The sequence below is a fragment of the Notamacropus eugenii genome, chromosome 5, assembly GCF_028372415.1.
Source record: "Notamacropus eugenii isolate mMacEug1 chromosome 5, mMacEug1.pri_v2, whole genome shotgun sequence".
Classification (NCBI taxonomy): Eukaryota; Metazoa; Chordata; class Mammalia; order Diprotodontia; family Macropodidae; genus Notamacropus; species Notamacropus eugenii.
Window position 1 is genome coordinate 162,656,971 of NC_092876.1, and position 27,779 is coordinate 162,684,749.

Here is a 27,779-nt window from a genome sequence, read left to right on the forward strand (position 1 = left end):
TCCTTTTCTTTTGGCTGTAAAGATAGTGCATCTTTGAGGAACGAAAATTTCAACATCATTCCAAACAAAATAAAGTTAGGAAAGAAATTGTTTGCACATGCAAATACAAATAAGTTTTGAATAATAATAATCTAATATTTGGGATTTCTATTATCATTGTCTTGCATTTCTTTAGCACTTTTTAAAGGTTTATAAAACGAATTCCTGATGACAATAATGTGAGACAGGTAGTACAAGTATCATCTCATTTTCATAAGTGAGGAAAGATAAAAGCACATTGCCAGGGATCTCATAGCTGTAGAGCACAGAACTAGGACTGGAACTCAGGGTTATCTGCTATCTGTCATTAGACTGGTGGACACAACACTTTTATCCACAAAATCCTGGCTAATTTTAATTAATTTTAGTCTAAATTCACCACGGGGAAGAACTGAGGCATACAAAGATAGAGAAACTTGTCCAGTGACACAAAGTAAATCAGGGGCAAAGCAGACATGACTCTATCATGCCTTAGGCCACTTCAGTATTTTGTAGTAGTTAGATTCTCAGAATCATAGACTCTCAGAGTTGGAAGGGACCTCAGTAGTCCAATTTTCACCCAACCGGTACCTGAACAAGATATTCAACACCTGGTCACTCAGACTTCAGGGGGAACTCATCAATCACTTTCAAACACCTATTCCACTTTGGGATAGTTCTAATTATTAGAAAGATTTTCTTCATTACAAGCTGAAATTGGCTCTTAAACAACTTCCACCTGTTGAGATCACTTCTGCCCTCAAGACCAACAGAGCAAGTTTAATTACTCCTCCAAGTGACAACCTTTCAAATACTTTGAAGATGGTTTTGATGTCTCTTCTCCAGGCTAAACACCACCAATTCCTTCCACTGACTTTCTTTTTTTTTTTTTTTATAATTAAATTTATTTATTTAACTTTTAACATTCATTTTCACAAAATTTTGGGTTACAAATTTTCTCCCCTTTTATTCCCTCCCCCCCCAAACACCAAGCATTCTAATTGCCCCTATGACCAATCTGCTCTCTCTTCTATCATCCCTCTCTGCCCTTGTCTCCTTCTTCTCTTTTGTCCTGTAGGGCTAGATAGCTTCCTATACCCCTTTACCTGTATTTCTTATTTCCTAGTGGCAAGAACATTATTCGACAGTTGATCCTAACACTTTGAGTTCCAACTTCTTTACCTCCCTCCCTCTCCACCCCTTCCCTTTGGAAGGCAAGCAATTCAATATAGGCCAAATCTGTGTAGTTTTGCAAATGACTTCCATAATAGTTGTGTTGTATAGGACTAACTATATTTCCCTCCATCCTATCCTGTCCCCCATTACTTCTATTCTCTTTTGATCCTATCCCTCCCCATGAGTGTCGACCTCAAATTGCACTCTCCTCCCCATGCCCTCCCTTCTATCATCCCCCCTACCCTGCTTATCCCCTTATCCCCCACTTTCCTGTATTGTAAGATAGGTTTTCATACCAAAATGAGTGTGCATTTTATTCTTTCCTTTAGTGGAATGTGATGAGAGTAGACTTCATGTTTTTCTCTTACCTCCCCTCTTTATCCCTCCACTAATGAGTCTTTTGCTTGCCTCTTTTATGAGAGATAATTTGCCCCATTCCATTTCTCCCTTTCTCCTCCCAATATCTTTCTCTCTCACTGCTTGATTTCATTTTTTTTAAGATATAATCCCATCCTCTTCAATTCACTCTGTGCACTCTGTCTCTATGTATGTGTGCGTGTGTGCATGTGTGTGTGTGTAATCCCACCCAGTACCCAGATACTGAAATGTTTCAAGAGTTACAAATATTGTCTTTCCATGTAGGAATGTAAACAGTTCAACTTTAGTAAGTCCCTTATGACTTCTCTTTGCTGTTCACCTTTTCATGGTTCTCTTCATTCTTGTGTTTGAAAGTCAAATTTTCTTTTCAGTTCTGGTCTTTTCATCAAGAATGCTTGAAAATCCTCAATTTCGTTGAAAGACCAATTTTTCCCCTGAAGTATTATACTCAGTTTTGCTGGGTAGGTGATTCTTGGTTTTAGTCCTAGTTCCTTTGACTTCTGGAATATCCTATTCCATGCCCTTCGATCCCTTCATGTAGAAGCTGCTAGATCTTGTGTTATCCTGATTGTATTTCCACAATACTTGAATTGTTTCTTTCTAGCTGCTTGCAATATTTTCTCCTTGACCTGGGAACTCTGGAATTTGGCCACAATGTTCCTAGGAGTTTCTCTTTTTGGATCTCTTTCAGGCGGTGTTCTGTGGATTCCTTGAATATTTATTTTGCCCTCCGGTTCTAGAATCTCAGGGCAGTTTTCCTTGATAATTTCATGAAAGATGATGTCTAGGCTCTCTTTTTGATCATGGCTTTCAGGTAGTCCCATAATTTTTAAATTGTCTCTCCTGGATCTATTTTCCAGGTCAATTGTTTTTCCAATGAGATATTTCACATTATCTTCCATTTTTCCATTCTTCTGGCTTTGTTCTGTGATTTCTTGCTTTCTCATAAAGTCCTTAGCCTCCATCTGTGCCATTCTAATTTTGAAAGAACTATTTTCTTCAGTGAGCTTTTGAATCTCCTTTTCCATCTGGCTAATTCTGCTTTTGAAAGCATTCTTCTCCTCATTGGCTTTTTGAACCTCTTTTGGCAATTGAGTTAGGCTAGTTTTCAAGGTGTTATTTTCTTCAACATTTTTTTGGGTCTCCTTTAGCAGGGAGCTGATCTGCTGTTCATGCTTTGACTTCATGTCTCTCATTTCTCTTCCCAGCTTTTCCTCCACCTCTCTAACTTGATTTTCAAAATTCTTTTTGAGCTCTTCCATGGCCTGAGCCCATTGGGTGGGCTGGGACACAGAAGCCTTGCCTTCTGTGTCTTTGCCTGATGGTAAGCATTGTTCTTCCTCATCAGAAAGGAAGGGAGGAAATGCCTGTTCACCAAGAAAGTAACCTTCTATAGTCTTATTTCTTTTCCCTTTTCTGGGCATTTTCCCAGCCAGTGACTTGACCTCTGAATATTCTCCTCACACCCACCTTGCCTCCTGATCCTCCCAGGCAGCATTTGGGGTCTGAGATTCAAATGCTGCTTCCAGCCTTAGGGCTTTTGGCAGGGGCAGGGCTGCTATTCAGTGTGAGATTAAGTTCAGGTGCTCAGGTCAGGGCAGGGCTGCCTCTTAGGCTCAGTTCCCTCAGGGGGTTTATGCACAGACCTTCAACATTGGATCCAGGCTCCTGCCTGCCCGGGGAGCCCCGCTCTGCTGCCGCCCCTCAGCTTCTGCCTCCTGAGGGGGGCCCAAGTTATGGGGGCACCCCACTCCCCTCTCTACCCGCCAAAGAGACTCTCTCACCGACCCCCGTCACCTGTGGGTGGAGGGACTTGTGCGGCCGCTGGAGATCCCGTCCCTGAAGCCTGCTCGGATCTGCTTTTCTTGGTGCCGCGGCCACGGCAGGGCTGGGCTGGGCTCCGTGTCTGCAGCGCGACGGACCTTTTGCGAGAGGTTTGCAGGTCCCTCTGTGGGTGGAGGGACCCATGTGGCCGCTCGAGATCCCGTCCCTGAAGCCCGCTCAGATCTTTTCATCTCGGTGCCGCGGCAGCGGCAGGGCTGTACTCAGCTCCCAGTCCCGGCGCCCAGTCCGCAGCGCGAAGGACCTTTTGCGAGAGGTTTGCAGGTCTCTCCGGAACAGAAATCTCCCTCGCTCCAATGTTCTGTGGCCTCTGGGTGCAGAATTCTCCGTGAGTTACTTCTTTGTAGTTGTTCTGTGGGTTGTGGGTTCGGAGCTATGTGTATGTGCGTCTTTCTACTCCGCCATCTTGGCTCCGCCCCCCCTTCCACTGACTTTCTTACGGTCTGACCTGGAGAGTCTTCACCAATCTGCTGGCTCTCCGCTGAACACTCTCTGGTTTAATGATGTCCTTCTTCAAAAGAGGATGCCCATCAAAAGACACACAAATCCAGATGTGTTCCAACCAGGGCAGAGTAGAGGGAGACTGTGTCCTCCTTATTCCTGGAAGCTATGCCTATTCCAGTGTAAGCCACAGTTGAATTAACTTTTTAGGTAGTCATGTGGCACAGTTGCCTGGCTTCACAGAAAAGAATTTTTCTGGACTGACTTTAGCAAAGCTCATCTGGTCCTGCTAGATTACTGGAGGTCAAGGTCAATTTATTGGGAAAACTATGTTGATCGATATTGACATTTAGTGACTTCCTGATGACAAATTATGATGAGAAAAGTTTTGTCCAATTTTGTTGTGGTTTGTTAAAAAACACAAAATGTATAGTACTCATTATAAAACGCATACAAGAAATATGGGCATAACCCTTCAGATCAGTAATGTAGCAGTAATGTATCCAGTCTCTTGCTGAAGATCCTCAGTGGTAGAAAATTCACTACTTTCTAGTAGTGAATCCACTTTTAGACAGTTCTTAACACTTAGAAAAAACTTTTCCTTACATCTAAATGAAATCTCTGTGTGTACAAGCCATGTTCCTAGTTCTTCCCTTTGCAGAACAAATTTGTTTTTTCAGGTGAGCCTGGAAGTCACCTTGACTCCCCATGTAGGCATTTTAGGGTTGCTCTGGGTTACCAACACATCCCTTCAGGGTTTGAAAGGGTCAAAGCCAGAGAAAAGTAATGGAATAAGATCAGGAAGAAGGCTCTAGGTATTGAAAATACAGGGGGAATGGTTTGTTTTTAACATCATTATTGCTGCTATACACTAAATCTTTTGCACCTGTTGTGGTAGTGAGGCTCACTTTGCTGGAGTCTTGTATGTATTAGTTAGCTTTCCCCTCTTTGCTAGTTCATATTCTCTGGACTCTTTCGGAACATCAGCATGTCATGTTGACACCCCACAGCCATAGGATTCTGCGAAATGATGGTTTCAATCAGTGGGAAGCTATGTTTACATATTATTAAAACTATGATTCATACAGAAATCTTCAGAAACACACCAATTCATAAGGCAAGTTCCATCTGCACTAAGTATCAAGATGAAGTAGCACAAGTGCAGTAAAGGAGTGAGAATGATATAATAAAGGTAAACATGCTAATGCTCCCAGACATTTTATTACAGCTGAATACAGCTCTTAGTCAAACACTTGTGTTCTGCTCTTGTCCACTTCTCATGAGTTAAAACCATTGTGGAGTTCAGAAAAAAATTTTACACTTACAAGTCAAGGGAAGTCTGACTAAATAACAGTTCAAATGATATTGAAAAGCTGGAGAGTGTCGATCTATCAATCAATTAAAAAGTATCTATAAAGCATTTACTTCATGATTCAAGAAGCTCCAGCCATACCCCAGTAAAACTGTTTCAGCAGTAGGGCTAAACCAGGTTGAGGGGAACCAACATGCCTCTAAATCATCGGTGAGATAAAGGGATATCTATCCCAAGCATAGCCCCCAACTCCAACCCCCACCTCACGGAATGAGAGGATGAGCACAATTTGTTCCAATTGCCATGAAAGTGACTGAAACAGATGCTGTGGAGAGTTTAGAACTTGGTCAGACATGAAAAATGCCAGTCATCCATGGCATCCTGGGTCATTGCCATTTGCCTTTACTTTTATCTCCCCACTGGACTTCAATGACTCAGGAAGACAGTGACGCTAATAACTGTGCAACAGACTCACTTAAATCCAATTCTCTCACAAATTACAACATCACCCATGACGTCACTGGTCCTTTTTGAAACAAAGGATGGACAACAATTCTGTTCCAGGCACTGCACTAGCTAATGTGTATTATATATGTGGTATATTACCTTATATTACCATGTATTACATGCACAGTAATGGAAGATAATTTTGGAGGGGAGTATATCAGTGACTTTCCATAGGAATGATAAAAGGCCTTGACATAAGGACCTATTACAATCTATTGAAGAACAGACTTAGACTGAACAAGAGAAGATTAAGGGGGAACATGAAAGGCGTCTTCAGGTATTTGGAGGACTATTTACATGAAAGAGAGATTAGACCTGTTCCATTTGGTTACAAAAAACAGAAATAGGGGCTATGGGCAGAAGCTGCAGAGAGATAGATTTTGTACCAATTAGAGTGGTTCATGGAATAGGTTGCCTTGAAAGATATAGGTTCCCCTTCTTCATAATCTTCACATGAAGGCTAGATGACCACTTACTGGGTATGTTTTAGAGAAGACTTATTAGTATATTTGTCATATTCCCATATAAGACTGAGCTTTACAAGGACAGGAACTGTCCCTTATTTAAACTTAATTTCTCCCCCAGCAAATAGACAGCTTGGCATAGTAGCTTCGGACCCTGGAAGACTTGGGTTTATGTTCCACATCTGACAATACATTGGCTATGTCATGCTCTAAGCAACTCTCTAAGGTTATAATTGCTAACCTGCATTGTTAGAGATAGTTTTCTTACCCAGGATTCCCCATGCCAATGAAATCACAGGTGCTTTCCCTATCCCTATCTCTTTCAGTAACTAGAACAATGTTCTATACACAGCAGGTACTTTAGAGGTATTTGTTGAATTGAATAAGGGAAAATGGAGAGTTTCTTAGCTAATAAATTGTGATTTGTCTCTAAAGGACATGAATCTGGCTTTCTGTTCTCCATACCTCCTCCCCTTCCCCCATCCTTAATTTTGAATATCTGATGATAAAAATCCTTCAGGCTGGTTGCTCAATCTGACGAAAGGAAAAGGCATGATGTTCTCTGTCTGGGAGCAGTCAGATTGCCTGTAGCAAAGTCTACAGCACTAATACCACTAAGTGCACAGCAACCGGCAGAGGGCTTTGAACTACCATATCTCCTGTGTCTAATGCAGGCCTTAAAATAAACTGAAATGACACCAGAGTGAGTGATGGATTCTTAAGGGTATGATTCACCATCCTTTATCCTCAGCTCTCCTCAGCTAGAATTATATTAAGAAGTCTCAACCACTTCTGTTTTTCTCAGACATTTGTTCTATGTCCCTTGGTTTTCAGGTTTCTGTATTTCATAGAAGGCCAGGGACCTTATTTTGGTTCCCCTTTGGTAAAGCATGTTAACCCTTGATTATTAGCATGTGCACTGCTCCAGATCCCATTCACCATCTCCATTTTCATGACCAACAGGGCTGTCATTCTCAGGCTCTCCCCTTTCTGACAGAGTCCCTTCTCAAATGCTTTCATGACTACGTCACTGCTAGCTCATCCCCTTTCTGACATCTCAACAGATCTTAAAAATATAGGAACTAAGAATGAAGCATATTATATATGTAGTATATTATCTTGCACTACTATACACATAAATGCATAGTAACAGAAGATAATTTTGGAGGGGAGGCCACTAGTGGTTGACAGATAGTGCCCAAGACAATTTGTTGGATTTAGACTGGACAAGAAAAGGTTAAGGAGGAACATGATAGATGTCCTCTGGTGTCTGGAAAACTATTATGTGAAAGAGAGATTAGACTTGTTCCATTTGGTTCCAAAGAGCAGAAACAGGGGTTATTGGTGGAAATTGCCGAGAGGAAGTTTTTGAACCAATTAAAGTGGTTCAAGAATGAATGGGTTGCCTTGAGAGGAAATGAAGGTGAAGAGGATGGTAGGAAGCCTTAACTATCACCTCTCACCAATTTTACTTGCCATAGCATCTTAATTGGTTTCCCTTCCTCCAAACTTTTCCCCCTCTCTAAACCATCTCCCACACAGCTGCCAAACTGCTATTACTAAAACTCAGATTTGACCATGCCCTACTATCTCTAGAATAAAATAAAAAATCTTCAGCTTGTCATATTTAAAGCCCTCTACAATCTGGCTCCCATCTACCTTTCCAGCCAAATTTTACATTACTTTCCAGGGCAGCTAGGTGGTGCAGTGGATAGAGTACCAGTGCAGCAGTCAAGAGGACCTGAGTTCAAATGTCACCTCAGACACTTGACGCTCACTAGCTGTGTGACCTTGGGCAAGACACTTAACCCCAATTGTCTCATCCTTGGTCATCTCCAGTCATCCTGATCAATATCTGGTCACTGGATTCAGATGGCTCTGAAGGAGAAGTGAGGCTGGTGACCTGCACAGCCCTCCCTCACTCAAAACAAAGTCAAGTGCAAGTCATGTCATTATTTTTCTGATGGCATGGTCTTCTTTGGCAACGAAGGATGAATACACATACATATTACTCCCCATCATGCTCTCTCCAGTCTAGTCTAACTGGCCGGCTAACTGTACTCCTATAATCTTCCCTTTTCCAGTAGAAACAGTCTCCTGGGTCTGGAATGCACCCTCTTCTCACTTCTGGCTTGTAGGATGCCTTCCTCATCTGTCAAAGGCCTTTTCAGGGGTCATCTCTTACAGGAGACCTTTCCTGATACTTTCACTCTCTTCCTTGAAATTCCTTTGTGTACACTTTGTATTTATTTACTTGTGCACATGTTACGTGCTTTCCTCTTCCTAGAATGTAAACTTTTGGAGGCCAGGAACTGTTTTGATAACTAGCAATAACAGTTAGCATTTATATAGCACTTCAAGTTTTGGAAAGCACTTTATCTCATGTGATCTTCACTACAATCTTAGGAGAAGGATGCTATTAATAGCCCTATTTTACAGATGAAGATGAAACTGAGGCAAATAAAGGCTAAATGACTGCCCAAGTAAGTATCTGAGGCAGAATTTGAACTCAGGTCTTCCTGACTCCACTCTTTATCCACTGAGCTACTTTTTGCATTATGCAAAAATGTCCCACACCCTGCTCTTAATTAATGTTTATTGAATTGAACTGTTGAATTGAAGGAAGAGAAAAGAATAGGTCCAACAGACCATTTGCTATCCCATTAACTTCTGTCACTCTGGCCTTCTTGCCTCACTATCTTCTGCTTTTGAAAAATACCATTCTTCAACTCCTTGATCTGTTTCTCCCTGACCTCCATTTTTTTTTCAAATATGACTTACCTTTTTGTTGACCTATCTTTCCTTTACTTCTCACATTTTCCTAATCTTGACCATAAATAGCTGCGATAGGATGGAGGAAAGGACCATTTCTGCAATGTGTATTGCTAAATATCAGAATGATCCAATGAACCATCCAATTTGGGGATCCTGCAAGCTGATACCCCCATTTGCATTTCAAATGACAGCATACAATGAACAACTTGAAAATTTATATGGAATTGCTGGGTCTTAGACACATATCACAACGGTGAGAAATGAAATCTATTTCTCCTTCTAGAAGTGATGACCATATTGGCAAACACAATGAACCCAACACTAGAGGATCCATGTTCAAATATAAAAATTGCCAATTATTTTTTGGATCACCTTAGGCCAATCATTCCACTTCTCTGAGCTTCAGTTTCCTCATCTATAAAGTGAAGATCATAATTACCATTCCACCTACTTCACAGGGTTGTGATGATTAAATGAAATAGCTCCTCAAGCTATTGTCCTACATCTCTCCTCCCCTTCATTGCTAAACTTCTAGGAGTAGTGTGTTCTCACTGCCTTCACTTCCTAACCACCCACTCACTTCTCAAGCTCCTAAAAGCCTGATTCCTGTCCCTACCATTGTCCTGAAGCTGCTCTCTCAAAAGTCATCAATGACCTCTTTTTATTGGCCACATCCAGTGCTCTTTCTTAAGCCTCATCCTCCTTGACTTTCCTTGATCTTTCTGGCATTGTTGTTTCTCTTTTAATTACATAATTTCAGAGGTAGGGGGACCTCAGAGACTATCTAGTTCAACCTATTAACCTATTAACTTCAATTTCTGGAAAATTTTTGAATTATTAATTAAATTAATGGGTTTTTATTAGCATGAGCCAGAATGAGTTCATCAGAAATAGGTTATGCCAGACTAATAGTCAATCAATAAATATTTAACAGAAGACCCTTCTAACTACACCACAGTAGAGATTATTCAACCTCTACTTAATGACCTTCATTGCTAGGGAAGTTTGCTGGAGTCAGCTCATGGGACTGAGAATGTTAAATTTTGAGTGTGAGCAGTTACACCTCAGAAATCAGAAAATACTCTTAATCAGGAATTGATTTATTATTTTGTTGATTGTCTATACTTATTTGCTTTGCCTATTAGCATTATGACATCTGCAAATTTGATAAGTATGCGATTTACATCTTCAAGTCATTGATCAAAATGATAAGCAATGCAGGGCCAAGGACAGAGACTTGGGACTTTTCCAAGACCTCTATTCCAATTGACATGGAATGACCTAATTTGCCTCACTGTACTGTCTATCCTCAAGCTTGTGTAACTCTTCATCTTGTTCAAAATGCTATCATTAGAGACTACCTATGCTTCAAAAAAAAAAAAAAATCTAGGAGGAGTACATTTATAGCAATCTGTCGAGTATGTAAAGAAAGGAAATGGTGTTAGTACCTCATTTTCATCTCCCAGCTTCCTTTGCTTCTTTCCAGTCCCAACTAAAATCTTATCTTCTACAGGAAGCCTCTCTCTATCCCCCTTAAACCTAACACCTTCCTGTAGTCTATTTGTACAGTTGTTTGCATGTTGTGTCCCCCAATAGACTGTGAGTTCCTTGAGGGCAAGAGCTATCTTGTGCTTTTCTTTGTATCCCTAGCACTTACCACTGTGCCTGGCACAAAGTAGGACCTTAATAAATACTTATTGATTGACTATTAGTCTGGCATAACCTATTCCTGATGAACTCATTCTGGCTCGTGCTAATAAAAAACCCATTAATTTAATTAATAATTCAAAAATTTTCCAGAAATTGAAGTTAAATATTCACTAATCTATAACTTGAAAAATCTATCCTCTTCTTTTACCCTGGGGACAGCAAGTTGCTTATCTCTAATACTGCAGCAACTTTTCTGTCCTCCATCATTTTTCAAAGATCCTGGACTGTAGGTGGGCAATCATAGCTACCAATTCTGAGATATAATATAGTTGGGTCTGATGACTCATTTCCCTACAGTGTTTTAAATTAATCAGTTTCATATTGTCCCAGTCTCTGTGAGCCTACAGAATTTATTTGACTTAGATTTTCTACTGAATTTCCATTCCGTTGACAGAGGCCTCCTTCATCCCAGGACCTTCTTGTATACCATAAGCCTCCACTCTCCTCTGTCCTGCTTACAATCAAGTGTGCTCTAGGTAGGGGATATCAGCAGCAGAGGTCCCTTCATACCAACATGCCATTTCTAATTAGAACCTGGGGACCTACTGACTCTGCCAGCTTCTCTATATACCTTTCCTGCTCAATGTCTAACAAATTCCTACCTCCTGTTCCTCGAATCCCTATGCTCAGGACTATCCACTTGTCTTAAAAACTCCTTTCCCCTGATTGTTGTTCACCTATGTCTGACTCTTCATGACCCTATTTGGGGTTTTCTTGGCAAAGATGCTGGAGTGGTTGGCCTTTTCCTTCTGCAGTGGATTAAGGCAAACAGAAGTTAAGTGACTTGCCCAAGGTCACACAGCTAGTGAGTATCTCAGGCCAAATCTTAACTCAGGTCATCCTGACTCCAGGCTTAGTGCTCTATCCAGTGAGCTATCTAGCTGCCTCCCCAGTAGTGACTTTCAACTCTTTTCTCCCCTCAGGCTTTCAATTCTACCTCTAAACCATCTTTTTCAGCAAATGACTTTGCTTACTAAGAAGATCAAGTCATCCATCATGAGCTCATTCACCTCTCTTCTCTTCTATATCCAAAAACCTCTCTCTCTCTCTCTCTCTCTCTCTCTCTCTCTCTCTCTATATATATATATATATATATATATATATATATATATATATATACATATATGTATAGATATAGATATAGATATGTATATATCCTTTCTCTGGGAAGTATTAGCCAAGACTAATCCTTCTATTTGTGAATTTGGTGCTATTCTCTTTTATTTCTTGTGGGTATTTGCAATTTAGATAATTCTCTCTCTCTCTCTCTCTCTCTCTCTCTCTCTCTCTCTCTCTCTCTCTCTCTCTCTCTTCCTCCTCTCTCTCTCTCTCCCCCCCTCCCTCCCTCCCTCTCTCCTTTCCTCTCTCTCTCCCCCTCGCCCTCTCTCTCATAAGCCCTCCTCTGTCTTCTTCAATTTCTTCCCATCTAATGGTTCATTCATTGATGCCTACATTCTTGAGTCTCCTCTATCCTTAAAATAACCTTCCTTTGACCCTGACGTACATTCAAATTATTGTCTCCTATCTGTCCTCCCTTTCACCAATAAACTCGTAGAAAGATTGATCTGTGCTTTTTCTACATCCTTACTAACCATTCACTCCTTAACCTTTTGCAATCGAGCTTCCAACCTCACTACAGGGTACTGAAACTTGCCTCTCAAATAATTCTTATTTCCTAAATCTGACCTTTTCTCAGTCTTTCCTTCTTTGAAGTTTTTGTATCTCCTGACACTGACTCCCTTCTCATTTCTCTCCCTTACACCCCCCCAAGCATACACACACACACACACACACACACACACACACACACACACACACACACACACACACGCTCCTTGGCTTCGGTCATACTTGCTCTGTCTTGGCTCTCCTTTTTCAAACTGCTTCTCAGTATGCTCCCTTCAGTATACATTCTTCCTTCCCAAGTGTGGCCATCCTTCAAAGTGCTATCCTAGACCTTCTCTGCTCTTTGAACATTTCTTCTTGGTTGATCTTATCTGTTCACATTTTCATTCCTTTGCAGATGACTCCTATTATCTACCATCTAGTTCTCATCTCCCCTGATGTCCACTCTTTCGTCAACCTACTGTCCATCTATCTCCACCTTGATGCCCTGCAACCCTCTCATATTCAACATGTCTGAACCTAAAATTTTTCTTACAAAACTCCCCCAACCCAGTTTCTACTTTTCCCTTTTATGGCACCACCATTCTTCCATCACCCTTGCTTAAAACTCAGTCATCTTTGTCTCTTTTCTCTCATTCTCCTTCCCCATCTGATCAGTTGCCAAGTCTGAATGGATCTCTTGAAATCATCATCTATTGGTCATAACAAAGATTGGGGCAAACCTGACTATGATATTAATTTTAAAAGTAAAACCATTTAGGAATAGCTAAAAAGAGTAATCATTTTATAAAAACGAGGTGCAGGAGGTAGAATTGATACAAATGAATTAGATGGGGAGGAGGGATGGCAGTTCTGGTAACCTACTCTCATCAGGAATGGGTTTAAGAGGGAACAATATATATTTAGAAGAATATAAAAATCTTCTAAATTCAGAGGAAATAAAATAGTAGGGGCATAGGGAGTGGGGAAGAGGACAAAGGAGGGATCTTTAGGGGGGAGAGCAAGGGTATAAGTAAAAGGGGGGTATAGAAGGGCGTTTAGAGTTATGGGAATGGGAAGATAGGGGAGGGATCCTTGGAGGGGGTAGGTAAGTAATAAGAGGGCAAGGTAGTAGGTAGAAGTAAAGTAAAGGAGGCAAGAGGGATAGGAAACAAGAGATACGCACAAACATAAAAACCAAAGACCAGTTGTAGAATTGGTTTGGGAAAGTATATATCTATACATGTACATAAACATGTATATGTGTATGTATATATCTATAGCTATAGAGAAACATATCTAAACTTTATTGTAGCCTTCTTGGGGGGAAGGAGATAAAAGAACTAAAAAAGGGCACAGCAGAAAACAAAATAACTCACAAGGAAGCAAAGAAAAGATGGACAATTTTCAACACAAGTATTATTTATCATACCGGCTTTCTTGACATGAAAATATATTGTTATAAAATTTGAATCCTCTCTTATGTTCTGCTATGCACATAACATTTTTTTTTCTTTTTAACTTAAGCTCCAATAGTTAAGTTTAAGATGTTTTTGTTTCTTTTCTTTATTCTGTATTTGTGTTCTGGCATTTGAATCTAAAATAAATTTTTTTTAAAAATTAAAAAAAAGAGAAATCATCATCTCTTCTCTACTCATACTGTTACCACCTTAGTTTAAGCCCTCACTGCTTCTCATCTGAACTACTGTGACATAGACTTCTAGCTGGTTTCCTTGCCTTTACTTTCACCCAAGGGTGTGCTGGTAAATGATTAATAACTAATTCTGCCCTGCCATTTCCCCACCCCCAATGTACCCATTATGCACTTTTAAACTTAACCTACACTAAATTCTATGCTAAGTAATCTATATTTTCTCTAACACTTTCTTTCACCTAGATATTTGACAGAACAATAAATCAAGCCCTGATCTGCTGTGTTTGTCAGTTTCTGGAAATGCTCACACTGAAAATTTAACAATCAGCTCTCCCTAGCCAGTATGAACTGGCTCTGGCTCCAGCATGTCTCTGCAAATCTCACCCCTCTACAAAAGAGCTGCCAAAATAATATTCTGAATGCACAAGTCTGATCATTTCACTCCTCTGCTTATACTTCAATAGCTCATTATCTCATTATTGTGGGATCGAAACATGAACTCCTTTGTCTAACGTTGAAACCATTCCAGGACTGACTAACCCACCCTTCCAGGATGATTTCCCCATTCCACTTCCCATGCATGACATTTTACTCAAATTGAACTACAAGCTGGTCTTTCCCATATTGTCCTGTGCTCTGTCCCCTTCCTCCATTCCCATGGACTCTCCTCCTTACCTGGGGTGCACCTTCTCTTTATTTCTACCTCTTGACATCTTTCCCTTGGAGGGCCTGTTCAGTTGCCACTTTCCCCATTAAACTGTCTCAGGCATCCCCGCAGCTCACAGGATCCTCTTTCTCCTCAAAACTCTTAAATCATTTAGTCCAGACATCACTTTTCCCCCTATAATATGCTGCCTCATTTACATATTTCTGTATGTGGTATTCCCTCCTCATATTAAACTCACTCTGATAGAAAATAGGGGAGGGACCTGACTTGTAATTTCATTGCTATAGGCAGCTCTCTTTATAGAGGTGTGCAAATTCTCTGCAACTTATAGATTTGGAGAATCTATATCTAGATCTCAGAGACGTTAAATGATTTGACCAAGGTCATTCCATGTCAGAGAAGGGACTTGAACCCAGGTCCTTCTGACTTCAAGGTCAGTTCTCTCTCTACTGTGTCAGACTGCCTCTCCTCTAATTGAAAGCATTATGTAACTTTTCATCTTTAAATTTCAATGCCTAAAGCAATTCTATGCACAGAGTAGGTGCTGCATAAGTCCTTGTTGGGTTAAAAAATGAATGTATGTGCAAGTACCTTGTGAATAAGAGAGGTCAACAGAAATATAATCTATCAATCCCTAAGTTCTAAAACATGAGGAACTAAGAGATACAGTCTCTGCCCTCTGAAGGGCTGACTGAATGAAGAACACATGAAAAAAAGAAGTGATTCTTCCTTCCATGTCACATTCCTGGAGCTCCACCCCACCCAAGTTCCCTAATTTTTCAAGCCCAGTTGAGAAGCTGCTTGGCTAGATGCCCTGGAGAGAAGGAAAGCTGGCCTTGCCCCCTCACTTAGTTCAGCCCCATCTCCTTGTGTGAACATGTTTGAGTCAACAGACTTCTCTGCTTTCCTTAGTTTCATAATACTTAAAATGGGACTAATAATACTCAACATCCATTGGTCTCAAAAAAAAGGTTAAGAATTAATGAGTGTGAAGAAAGACTTTGAGTTCCCAGGATGAAAGGTGAGGTGTGGTTATCAAGAAACAAGATGCACCATCACTGCATTTTGTTTTCAACTTTTTGCCATGTCAGTGGTAAAGGAGATGTCTCAAAATCTTATTCAAAATGATTAGTTTAAAAGTTTAACATTTGGGCAATTGAGTTATTTGGTGATGTGTACATTTTTAAAAAAATCTGGTAGTGTGCTTGACTTCAACTTTTCACTTATTTTTAAAATTATTAGGATACCCAAAGAAGATGAGTTATAAAGAACAGAGCTATAGCCATATTACATAATACATAATATTACATAATACAGCCATATTACAGATGGGACTGACCAGATGTACCCACCACTTTCTGGTATTAAAAGAAAGGGTCATTTTTTGAAGGAAAGGGCAGCACAGCTGTGGAAAGCCAAGGACACCAGTATACTGTTGATGTAGCTATGCCTTGATTCCAATTTGTTCTGTGAAGTTTAGATTTGATCAAAGGGCTGAATTTGAAGACCTAGAGGGCCACATGTGGCCTCAAGGATGCAGGTTCCCCACCCCTGAATCATTCTGGAAAGCAATTTGAAAGTATGCTTAAAAAGTAATGAAAAGGTCTATATACCCTTTAACCCAGAAATTTCACTGCACAGAGGTTGGAAAAGTCCCAAAATATTTACAGCAATTTTATAATACAGCGATATTAGGGTGAGGGGCGTGAGTGGGGGTAGTAGCAGCAAAAAAAGTGGGTTCCAATAGATTGGCAAATGACTAAACTAAAATTGTGGTACCTGAAAGTAATGGAATATGATTGTGCCATAAGAAACAATACAAAGAATTAAGAGAAGCATACTTGGAAAGACTTGTATGAACTGATGTAAAATGAAATAAAGAGAACTGAGAAAACAACAAACATGATGGCTCCAGCAATGTACGTGACAAAACCAATAAATAACAACAAAAAGAACAATACGCTTGTAACTGTCATGACCAAGCTGTCCCCAAAAGAGAAATGAGAAAAAAAGATTTTGTGGAAGTATGTTTGTATATAAGTACGGGGAAATATGTTTATGGAATATTGAATATACTTCCTATTGTTTAGTTTTGCGGAACTGTTTTTTTCATATTTATTTGTTGTTACAAGAGATGGCATTGTGGATAGGGAAGGGAGAAAACATACATATGGAGATAAAGAAAATATGAAAACAAAACAGATTTTAAAAATAAATCTACATATGGATTGATGAGGTCCCTGTGTATCACATAAGTCTCTTTAGCCAGCACCTTCTTTCCATCTACAATTAAAATATTTCTCTTCATATCTACAGAATTTCATCCTTGAGAACAGTCCATTTCTCCCGGCCTCCTCTGCAGAATTTTAGGCTATAGAATCGTACCTGCCACCATAATCAGGGATGCATATTATATTCTGGTTCGACTTCCTTTTTTTCTCTATTGCAAATTCTAAGACGGAGCGCTCATTTACCCACAAAGTTCACCTCATTTAGACCCAAATATCCACTTCCTTCTTAATGAAGAGAATTAGGCCTAGAATGGAAGCTCCCTTTGTTGATTTCTCCACATTTCAAAAAATGACATAAGCATTAAGGTAAGTCAGGAGATTATTAACTTCGATTTTTAGTAGAGTTCCAGCAGATGTCTGGATAACTGAAATCCCCTATCACTCTCCTCTCATAGCTCCATGATAGGGTTGTGATCTCTTTCTCAGACATCCCATTCATTTCCTTTCTGTCCAGGTGATCTACTCTCTGATCTTGTTTCTGTTTCTACCACTAATCTTCAACTGAATGGCTTTTACTGTGCATTTCCTGCTCTGCTTCCAGAATTTAATTTGTGAATATTATCTTCTTAGTATATAGTCCTTCCCTGCACTTGACCTCCCATGACACTCACTATCTTACTTTTCTTATCCTTTTTGAATGAGGTACCTACTTGAATTGGGATTTCCAATTCAATCCAACCACGAATTCAATTAAACAAATGTATATTATTTATTTTGAATGCTATATGGAACTATATTCAGATCCAAGAATATAGACAAAAACAAAAATCACTACCCCTAATGATCTTATATCTGTATAACGGATACAACAGGAAAACAGAAGTAAATACAAGATAATTTGAGTAGGAAGAGTGTACCCATAACTGAAGGGTTTAGGGATCCTTTGCATAGGTTCTGAACTTAGTAACAAAAGAAGTTAAAGATGCTAAAAGAGTGAGGGGATGGGGAGGGAAGGGAACAAGCATTTATTAAGTGCCTATTACTGTTAGGTTATCTTCACAATTACCCCAAGAGGTAGATGCTGTTAGTGTCCCCATTTTATAGTTAGGAAACTGAGGCATCCAGAGGTTCAACGACTAGCTCAGGATCACACAAATAGCAGGTATCTGAAGCTACATCTGAATTCAAGATTCTAAGATGTACAGATGAGAAAGGAGTACACTCCAGGCAGAGCAGATAACTTATGTAGGGATAAAGAAGCAAGATGTGGAATGCTCAGATCACATAATAATAGAAAGCAGGCCAGTTGGGTGGAATGAAAGGGAATAATGTGAAGGGAGTCTGAAAAAGTCAGCTGGAGTCAGATTAGGAAGGGCTTTAAATTCTGTGAGTTTATATATTATGTTATATTATGTTATAGGCAACAGGAAGTTTTGGAGATTTTTGAGCAGGGAGTGACACATTTAGACCTATGATTTAGAAAGATTGTTTTGGCAGGAGAGATTAAAGAAGGGAGATGCTGACAGCTAGAAGACCAATTATAATACCTACTGCAATAATTCAAGAAAGAGGGGATGGGACATGGGATAGGGAGAGAGTGGGAGTTCTGTTTTGGACACAATCATAAAATCTTAGAACTGGGCTGGACTTGTTTATGAATTTGTCAGTGTGAAGAGGTCAGAATGAAAGAACCAGAGCAGGAAAGGACCTTAGCAGGCTTGTTAGATCACCATTTATGCTGACTAGGTCTCCATAGTTAGTAAAAGCAATGTCTCTACGCAAAAAGTCTCTTCACTAAATGCCCTCTTGGTGTTCCTCCTCTCTATCTCTAGCCAGCTCTCTTTTCCCACTTTCCTCCACAGGCCCAGGTTTTGTCTCCCAGAGTCAGGACCAATCTCTTCCACCTTCATGAAATCCTGCAGCATTTGTTGTTTAGTTGTTTGGTAGTGTCTGGGTCTTCATGACCCCATGTTGGATTTTTTGGTTTGTTTTGGATTTTTTTGGTGATTCAACTCTCACCTGTGGCTCCAGGAAGCTATAGCATGTTCAGCGGCCACACCTCAGTAAACCATCTCAGCAGATGGGCTGAATCAGGTTGAGGGTAACCAATGGGCCACAAACCTGTTGGTAAGTTGGGGGGGGGGGGCGGTGCTTAACTCAAACATGTGAAAACTTCTCTCAAGAGAGGACAGATTAGAAGAGTTTGTTCCAGTGGCCATAAAGGCAGCTGAAATAGTTGCCATGGAGCACTTTAGAGCCTGGTCAAACATCAAAGACACCAAGATTTTCCTAGGCCATCACCAGTTGTCTTGACTTTTGTCTTGCCACAGGACTTTGATGACTTTGGAAAATAGTGAGGCTGACAACTTTGTGCAATTCTGCCTCACTTAAATCCAATTTACATGAGTCAATACATCACCCTATGATGTCACTGATCCTCTCTGAAAGTGAAGGACCAAGAAACAATTTTCATCACTGCCACAAATCGAAGGGAAAGGTCTTCTGAAGAGATAGATTTAGGAAGTAAATCACCATTGTGGAGCTCCTAGCTCCTAGACAAGCAGAATTCAAAGGGTTAGGTTAAAAGGAAGAAGAAATTAAAAAGACGACCTTTCTAGGCATTAGAGATAGCCAGAGAAAATGTTTGAAGTCAAGAGATGGAGTGTCTTGATATTTATGAAATCTACTGTTCAAGATGTAAGACTTGAAGTTGCTGTTGAAGGAGGTGGGTATTACTCGAATGAAGGGTATATGGAGGGGAGTAAGGTCTAAGAAGCCTGTTAAGGTAGGAACGGGACAAATAATAAAGGGCTTTGAAAGTCAAACAGGGTCCTGGAGGTAATACAGAGTCATTGGAATTTGTAAAATAAAATAGCAACATGATCAGACACTTTAGGAAGATCATGCTGATAGCTGAGTGGGGAATGGAGAGAGACTTGAGGCAGCGAGAGCAACCAGAAGGCTTTTAAAAAGCAATCTAGGAGTGAGGGAATGTGAATCTGTACCATTATGGTGGCAGTATCAGAGGAGAGAAAGGGGAACGTAGGTAAGATGTAGCAAAGACGGAATCAATAGGACTTGGATTCAGGGGCAGGGAAAAGAGTGAGAGAGAAGTGGAGGATGACACCTAGGTTTTAAACCTACGTGAATGGGAGGATGATGGTGTCTTCTACAGTAACAGGGTAGTTAGGAAGAAAGGAGGATAGTGTGGGGAATGTCAAGTTTAAGATATTTATGAGATCTACTGTTCAAGATGAAAGACTTGAAGTTGCTGTTCAAGAACCAGGAGATGTCATAGATACTTCCCAAACTGTTGTCCATGAAAAGAGCTTTTGTTAGGAAATTTTGGTACCAGAAGTCCTTCCTAACTCCTCAGTCTTCATCCCCCTTAGTGAATGACTGCCAAGCAGTACATCAAGTATCTAACCGCTAGAAGCAGCAAACAGAACATCAGACCACAGAAATCTTCCACCATTCTACAGACATTGACAGAGATCTTTCATTCATAAATACGGGAGAAAACAGGGTCAATGTCTCAGTCTATTTTAAATGAATTATACAAATGAGTCACCTTATCTTAGCTAGGACCAAGGGACTAGGGCCTGCCAGTTGAAACAGGTTAGTCAAAATGTTTTAATAGATATGCCTGAATGGCCCTTTTGTGTGTTAACTGGGTAGAATGTTAGCCAACAAGAGTGGAAACTGTGTTAACCAGCCCAAAGACATATTGACCCAGCCTATCTCTTTGTAAGAGATGTAACACTATCCTGAAAAAGGGGTAAATGACGGCAGCAGCAGCAGCTGTGCACAAAAGCAATGGGAATCAGACAAAGGACAAAAATACTTTGTAGAGCAATGGCAGAGGCAGCATGATGAAGGAGCTCTGCTTCAAGCCAGGAACCATGCCAACTAAAACCAAGGAGCACCAAGGCAAATTCACTGTATGGAAGAGAAAACTCAGATGTTGTCCTTCAGGGTAGTATAAGCAAAGTGGATTGTGCAGACTTAGGGAATAAGGTCAAAAGGAGTTGGGCATGACTGAAAAACTGCAGACGAACAACTTCATGCTGGTTCTATAAGTTTGGAATAACTGTCTGGGTCCCTGGGGATTGTGGATGACACCAAAGGAGAACATTTTCTGGATTGTCTGTAAGCTCAAATACAAGTCAATCCTAAATTCTTTGTTGTGTGCTTATAAAACTTAGTCTATGCTCCATGTCTTTGTACCCTCAGTTGCTTTCAAAAGGAACTGAATACCCCTAGACATTAGTCAAATTTAGATACTCCCAAGGAGCTGAGGGCAACCATGAATCCAAGAATATTAATTATTGAGGAACTTCCAAGATATGAACTTGGATCCATGTAAATCGAGAACTTTTATAACTTGTCTACATTGTTAAAAGATCCATGATTTCATGGATGTGAGTACTTCATTCAGTTATACCAAGCATAGTCCATCGGTATCTTCTCATCCTGCTCATTTGTTTATGTCTTCCCCCAAAATCATCCACAAGCTCCACTTTATGCAGAAGAAGACTTCTTCCAAGTCTTCTAAGATTTCATGAGTACCAGTGTGTCACTCTCAACATGTGACCAACTCAACTTTTCCAATCATACTCTTCCCTACTGATACTCCTTATTCTACTTGCATGCAAGTGATCACTGGTTGTGTGCATCAGCCTATGTTGTTCTATTTCCACCCCTCTTAAATCTCTTCATTATTTGTCATGTGTCTCTGGATTGCACTGGGGAAATTGTGCAGCACTTGACAAACCCAAGCTGTTGCCTAACACAAATGTTCTTCCAGTGACTTCATCTTCCTGTGCAATTCCCACAACCTCTAAAGAATTGAGACTGTAGGCAATCCAAAGAGACTTGTGAAAAAGTCTAAGTAAGCTGGAGCATATTACTAGTAATTGATTAAATTATCTACTTAATAGTTCAGGAAAGGAAAAAAAAATTGGTAGTCTTCTGTATGGTCTATCCTGAAGAGTCACTTGTAACCAGGAAGCTTGGAGGACTTAAATCCAAGAAACTTTGGGTAAATTACTATAGTAAGTAACTGGGTAAATAACCCAGACTTTAGATTCTCATTCAGGTGGCTGGGGCTTGGATAGAGGAGTGATATTTATGTATTATCCAGCAGCAGTTACATACATGGGAAGACAAATTTCATCTTATCCTCTTCTGCACCCTATCACCTTGGGCTAGTAAGTATAGGATTTAAAGCTAGAAGGGAATATGGAAAGTTTTGAATATGATATCCTCACCTGAAGCAAGAAAAATTTCACATTCTATAATATATGCCCTCCCATATCCACCCCCACCCTCCCTTACCTGGGTTCCTGAACTCCACTCCTAAGGGACCAGGAAGCAGTGTGCTATTAATGAAAACAGCACTGAGTCACAAGACCTAGCTTTAAGTTCTTTCTCTGACAATGACCTGGGCAAGTTGCTTAATCTTTCTGATTCTGTTTCCTCATCTGTAAAACAGCGATAATGGTAATTCTTGTACTACCTACCTCACAACAATATTTTGGGGAAAAGAGCTTTGTTAATTGAAAAGTGCTATAGAAGCACAGATTATTATTACCCAAATCACTAAGTAACCCTAGGTATGAATTGGCTTGGAGCTGGGGTTGAGGTTATCATCCAAGCAAGGACTAGGCCAGTCCTGGCCCAGATTTTGGAGGGGACAGCCTCATGTGGCTTACAGAGAAATACACACCAGAGTCTGAGACACACCTTTAAATGTTTTTAGGATTTCCTAGAATCACACTGTGAAATACCATAATGTTCAGCTCTCACTGAGATTGCAACTTTTTTTTGAAGACTTCATAAAACATTAAGCAATTTAATGGGCATAAAGAGATTCACAAAATTTTGATAAAACTAATGCAAATTCCAACACAGAGTTTTCATATCACCATAAAGATTTAGAATGGAGAAAAATTCCCACAAACTCTACTGTAACAAAAAATAACTACAATAGATAACGGTATGCTTTACTCAACTTTGTACCCTAGGAACTTTTATGTAATGGATACGTAATGAATAACACAGTAACACAATCCAAGAGAACTCAGGACAGTTAATCAAACACGATCCGATAGCTACGTTCCTGCTCCTTGCGGCGACTCTCGAAAACCTTTGATACCTCTTCCACCTTCTGCTGCAACAAAACTGAATTTTGATCAATCCACTGAAGTGAATCCATATGTGCATTCAAAATTTTACAGATCTGCTGGAGGGGGTCATTGGTGTCAGGAGGCCCTCCAGACATATTCAGGTGCTCAGTAATGTCCTTGAGGTCTTGGGCCATGCTCTTCAGTTGAGCATCTATATTCTCTGCTAGTTTATAAGTTTTCTCTCGCTCCTCATCTGCATGCTGCAGATAGATAGTCCCACTTTGCTCCTTCATTGCCTCTTCTAGAGGGGCCAACAGGTCCTCCAGTTCTTTCTGCTGTGACAGGATAAAGTCTAATTCTTGGTCCAACCTTTTCTGATCCAGCTTCACTTTCTCTGCTTCTCTGTGTAAAGAAGTGATCTTCTCACCATTCTCAATTAAGGTCCGGTCCCAAGCATTCACCTGAGTGGCCTGCTGAAGGAAGTGTTTCTCTTGATCCTCCAGTTCGAGACTCCATTTATTGATCAGACTTTCCAGCTGAGCATAAGTCGTCACAGGGGTATGAGATGAGGGAGTCTCTTGATCCATTGTGGGCCTTGGAATTGTGGTAGGTAGCACAGGTGGAAGGGATGATGCCAATGCCAGGTACTGTCAGTGGCTTTCGATTCAAGGCAAAGCCTGAGGAGGAAATAAAAGTTGTAGTAGTGGTAGTGGAATTGCCTACACTTGTTAAGCCAGGAAGCTTTAGTATGTTAAATACTTTCAGAATTTCCTAACACTATATGGGAAATACCACAATGTTCAACTCTCACTGAGTTTCCAACCTTTCCTCAAATTTAGTCCATGGACATCCCCAAGTAGAAAAACTTTTCTTCATGCAAAATTGCTGTTCTTAGTCCTATTTCCCTCTCACAACTGCAACTTGGCCAAGGTTCACCCATTCTGCAAAGAAGCTACCACTCAGTGCAGAAGGCACAGAGACCAAGGAAGAGTGAAAAGAGTGGCCAGGGTCACATTCAAATTCATGTGGCAAGATTCCAAATATCTGTTCTGTGGCTGGCACTCAACACTTATTTTGCATAGGGAACAGAGTCCATATGTAGGTCACTTTTTTCCTTTAAGGACCCAGGCCTTGAGAAGATGCAGTCTATCTGTCTCTATTGGATTTCAAAATTCTCCTTGATCCACTTACAGTGAATCATACTCTGGCTCCAAAGAACTGTGTAAGACAGCAGCCCTGACTTATACAGAGTCAGGGGAAAATCTAGCTAATTAATATAGACTTCATGGCATGGATCTACTATATTCAATTTAACACACACTTAGTGACTGCCTATTGACTCAAGGTGATGACTTGGAGGAAAAAATAAGAGAATTGACATCTATCTTTCCTAAATCTTTCTCCAAGTGTTAGTTCAAATTTAAAGCCAAAATTCTAATAGCCTGAAATATTTCCCACTCTGTCCACTCTCAGTTTCCCCTTGGAGCTAAAAGTGTAGGCATGCTGGCAGACTGCTCTTCTTACAAAGCTCCCTCTCATTCCTAGAAGACAGACTTATAAGAAGTTGGCTTGGTAACCAAATATCTGAAGGTATCAAATGCAAGAATGTATTACCAGTTTATAATTAGGCATGCAAATGGGGAAGGCAATGGCAGAGGGAAAGTTGGAAGATGAAGACAGAGCTGGGTGGGGCCTAAGATAAAGGAATTCCAGAGATAATCCCAAAATCTAATTTTAGCAGACAGTCATTTCTTCCCCTTTCTCCCAGAAGTCTTTTATTAAAATTGATGAAGAGTGAAACTGACTGCTTGGGGATTAACCTACTCTTTTATCTGGATTCCCTTCTGGTGACTAGCTGTTCAATTGTGTCCGAATCTTCACGACCCTATTTGGGGTTTTCTTTGCAAAGATACTAGAGTGGTTTGCCATTTCGTTCTCCAACTCATTATACAGATGAGGAAATTGAGGCAAATAGCATTGAGTGACTTGCCCAGGTTCAAACAGGAAGGTGAATCTTCTAAACTCCAAGCCTGTCACTTTATCCACTGTTACCAACCTGCCCAACAGCAACAACAGAGCTGAAAGAAAAAGGAAAAAAATATTAGCAATAATCATAATCCATAACAAGCTGGACAGTCTCTGAATGATTAAGAATAAACTATCTTAATAATATAATAATAATCTGGCAGTTAAGTGGTACAATGGGCAGGCAGCCCGGCCTGGAGTCAGGAAGACTCATCTTCCTGAGTTCAAATTTGATCTGAGACATTACTAGCTGCGTGACCCTGGACAAGTCACTTCACCCTGTTTGCCCCAGTTCTTCATCTGCAAGATGAGCCAGAGAAGGAGATGACAAACAACTCCAGTGTCTTTGCCAAGGAAATCCCAAATGGGGTCACAAAGAGTCAGACTCGACCGAAATGACTGAACAACATCAAATACTATGGCCTTGTCTGTCCTTTAGTCTTGAAGGGGGCAGGACATCAGGGAGGTGATTAGAACCAGTAGAACATAAGCCCCATGAAGACAAGGATTTTGTTCTCTCATTGTTTTCCAAGTACTTAGCACACACTTAATAACCACTTGTTTGAATTATATTGAAATGAACCTTTGCACCCTCAAGATGTTTCCCTATCCTCCTTAAATTTCAATTTTCTCCAAACTTCACTCTAGGATTTGAACCCAGTTTATCAGACATTTCATCAACAAACTCTCTACCATCCTGAAATCTCATACTCTCCTGACCCTGACACTTCTATTAATGACTCTGTCCTTGGGTTTCTGGCTTTCTAGTACAGGCATTATAACTTCAGTAGGGCAGCTGGGTGGTCCAGTGAACACAACCAGAACAAGAATTAGAGTCAAGACTCATCTTTCTGAGTTCAAATCTTTCCTTGGACACTTACTGGCTGTGTAACCCTGGACAAGTCCCTTAACTCTGTTGGCCTCAGTTTCCTCATTTGTAAAATGAGGTGGAGAAGGAAGTGGCAAACCACTCCAGTATCTTTGCCCCAAATGGGATCATGCCGAGACAGGCACAACTGAAAAAACAACTCAACAATGATAACAGAATTAACTTCAATGATAAGCTCTGGTGTTCTTGTACATAAAAAGGATGATTAAGCTAATAATTTTTTTATTGTTTAAAGCAACTCCCTATGTCAGTTACATTTTCACACGAACATGTTTATTCGGTTTACACCAATCCCTAATATCACCCAGAGAGTCTGCTCAGTTCAGTCCTGGGGAGCTGAACTTTGCTGGAGAATGTCGTTCTATTGATGGCATCCCAGGTTCACAGCACTGGAATCATTCATGACTCTTCCCTCTTCCTCAATTTCCAAATCAAGTCATAGGATCGTTGATTTAGGGATGCCCTTTGAGGCCACCTAATCTAAGCCCCTCATTTTTACAGGGGTAAAGAAGTGGTTAAGTGACTTGTGCAAAGTCACACAGGTTTTAAGTGAAGAATGCAGGATTTGACTAATTGGTGTCTTCTGACTCCAGAACCATATCTTCCGTCCCTCTCCCCTTCTTCCCCACCCCCCAATCACACTGCCTCTAAGTAGATAGCCAAGTCTCCTTGGCTCTACCTGTACAACATCCCTCACATACATCCTCTTCCCTCCATTAAAATAACCTTCACCCTAGTACAGGACTCTAACCTGAACTTTTTACAATAAATTAACTGGTCTCCCTAACTCCAAACTCCTCTCTCTCCAATCCATGTTCCACATAGCTGCCAAATTCTTATTCCCAAAACACACATCTGACCATATGTTGTTCTACTAAGCCTGAACGTGAGGGGAAGACCCTGCAGGGAAGGGCACAGAGTTCATTTGTTAGCTCTTTCTTTCTACCAGTGGGTTTGTAATACCATGCTTCCCCATGGTAGGTACAACTTCTGACAAATTAAATCCTAGCCCGCCTTATGCTTTAAGGAAGGGGACCACTAGGGACTTCCTGATCAGATTGGGGTAAACAAGCCTACTTCTTTGGATACTCACTGGGAAAGATCACACGGGCACCAAGCTCAGAACAATGCATCAATCACGCTTTAATAAGGCACAGAGAGTACAGAGGCAGATTGCTCAGGGACAGAGTGGGGAATGGGCTAGGAGAGGAAGGCAGATAGTGAGGGAAATAGATGGGGGAGTGAGAGGGCCATATAACTTGGGAGAAGACTTGGAAGCACTCTGGCTGTGTGGATCCACAGTACTTGGAGGAGAGCTCAAGGGGCAGGGTTTTGGGGGGTCCTATTATTATAGGGTTCTACAGAGGGAGGGGACAACTAAGACTCAGCCACATCACCTTAAAGTTGCCTCATTAACATACCTCTTTTTTGGTTTTACTGGGCATGTCTATAGCTTATCTGTAGCTTGCAAGCTGAGGGTTGTTTTATGGGGGCTAACCAGCTTCTCTATTTATTTATTTAGTGTTATAATCTCTGGATATGGCCTTAATTAATTTAGGAGGCAGTTTTCACCACTGGCTTCCCTGTTTTCTCCTGAGATTCTTAAGGACGATTTCTTATTTACTATTACTTTATATTGGCTATTACATACTTATTTACCATATTATTGGTGGGGTGGTGGTGGGGACCATGACAAGATGCAATTTCAATACACTATGAGGTTATAGATCTAGAGTTGAAAGGAATCTAAGAAGTAATCTAATCCCATTCTCTCATTTTACAAATGATGAAACTGAGACCTAAGGAGGCTAAATGACTCTAGGGTCCTATAGTCCAAGGTCACACAAGTAGTAAATATTAAAGATGAAATTTAGACCAAAGTCTTCTGATTCCATAGCCAATGCTTTATCTACTATAACACAGTCTCCCAATGCTACACTCCTAACTCAAAAATCTT

At 40.5% G+C, this 27,779-nt stretch overlaps 1 protein-coding gene across 6 annotated transcripts in view; it reads right to left on the reverse strand.

The window, feature by feature from the left end:
* Positions 1 to 22,764: 22,764 nt before the first annotated feature.
* The window catches only part of LOC140508463 (nuclear pore glycoprotein p62-like), a 29,564-nt gene continuing 24,549 nt past the window's right edge, over positions 22,765 to 27,779 (reverse strand). For 3 of the 6 annotated variants that reach the window (XM_072616408.1, XM_072616406.1, XM_072616410.1), the window contains 2 exons: positions 24,899 to 24,986; positions 22,765 to 23,585 (listed from right to left, as the gene is read on the reverse strand). In XM_072616408.1, coding sequence (XP_072472509.1) covers positions 22,872 to 23,495 — 624 coding nt within the window. In that variant the 5' untranslated portion in view covers positions 23,496 to 23,585; positions 24,899 to 24,986 and the 3' untranslated portion in view covers positions 22,765 to 22,871. Of the gene's footprint in view, positions 23,586 to 24,732; positions 24,987 to 27,779 lie in introns of all 6 variants that reach the window. The other 3 variants (XM_072616407.1, XM_072616412.1, XM_072616409.1) reach the window with 2 other exon arrangements.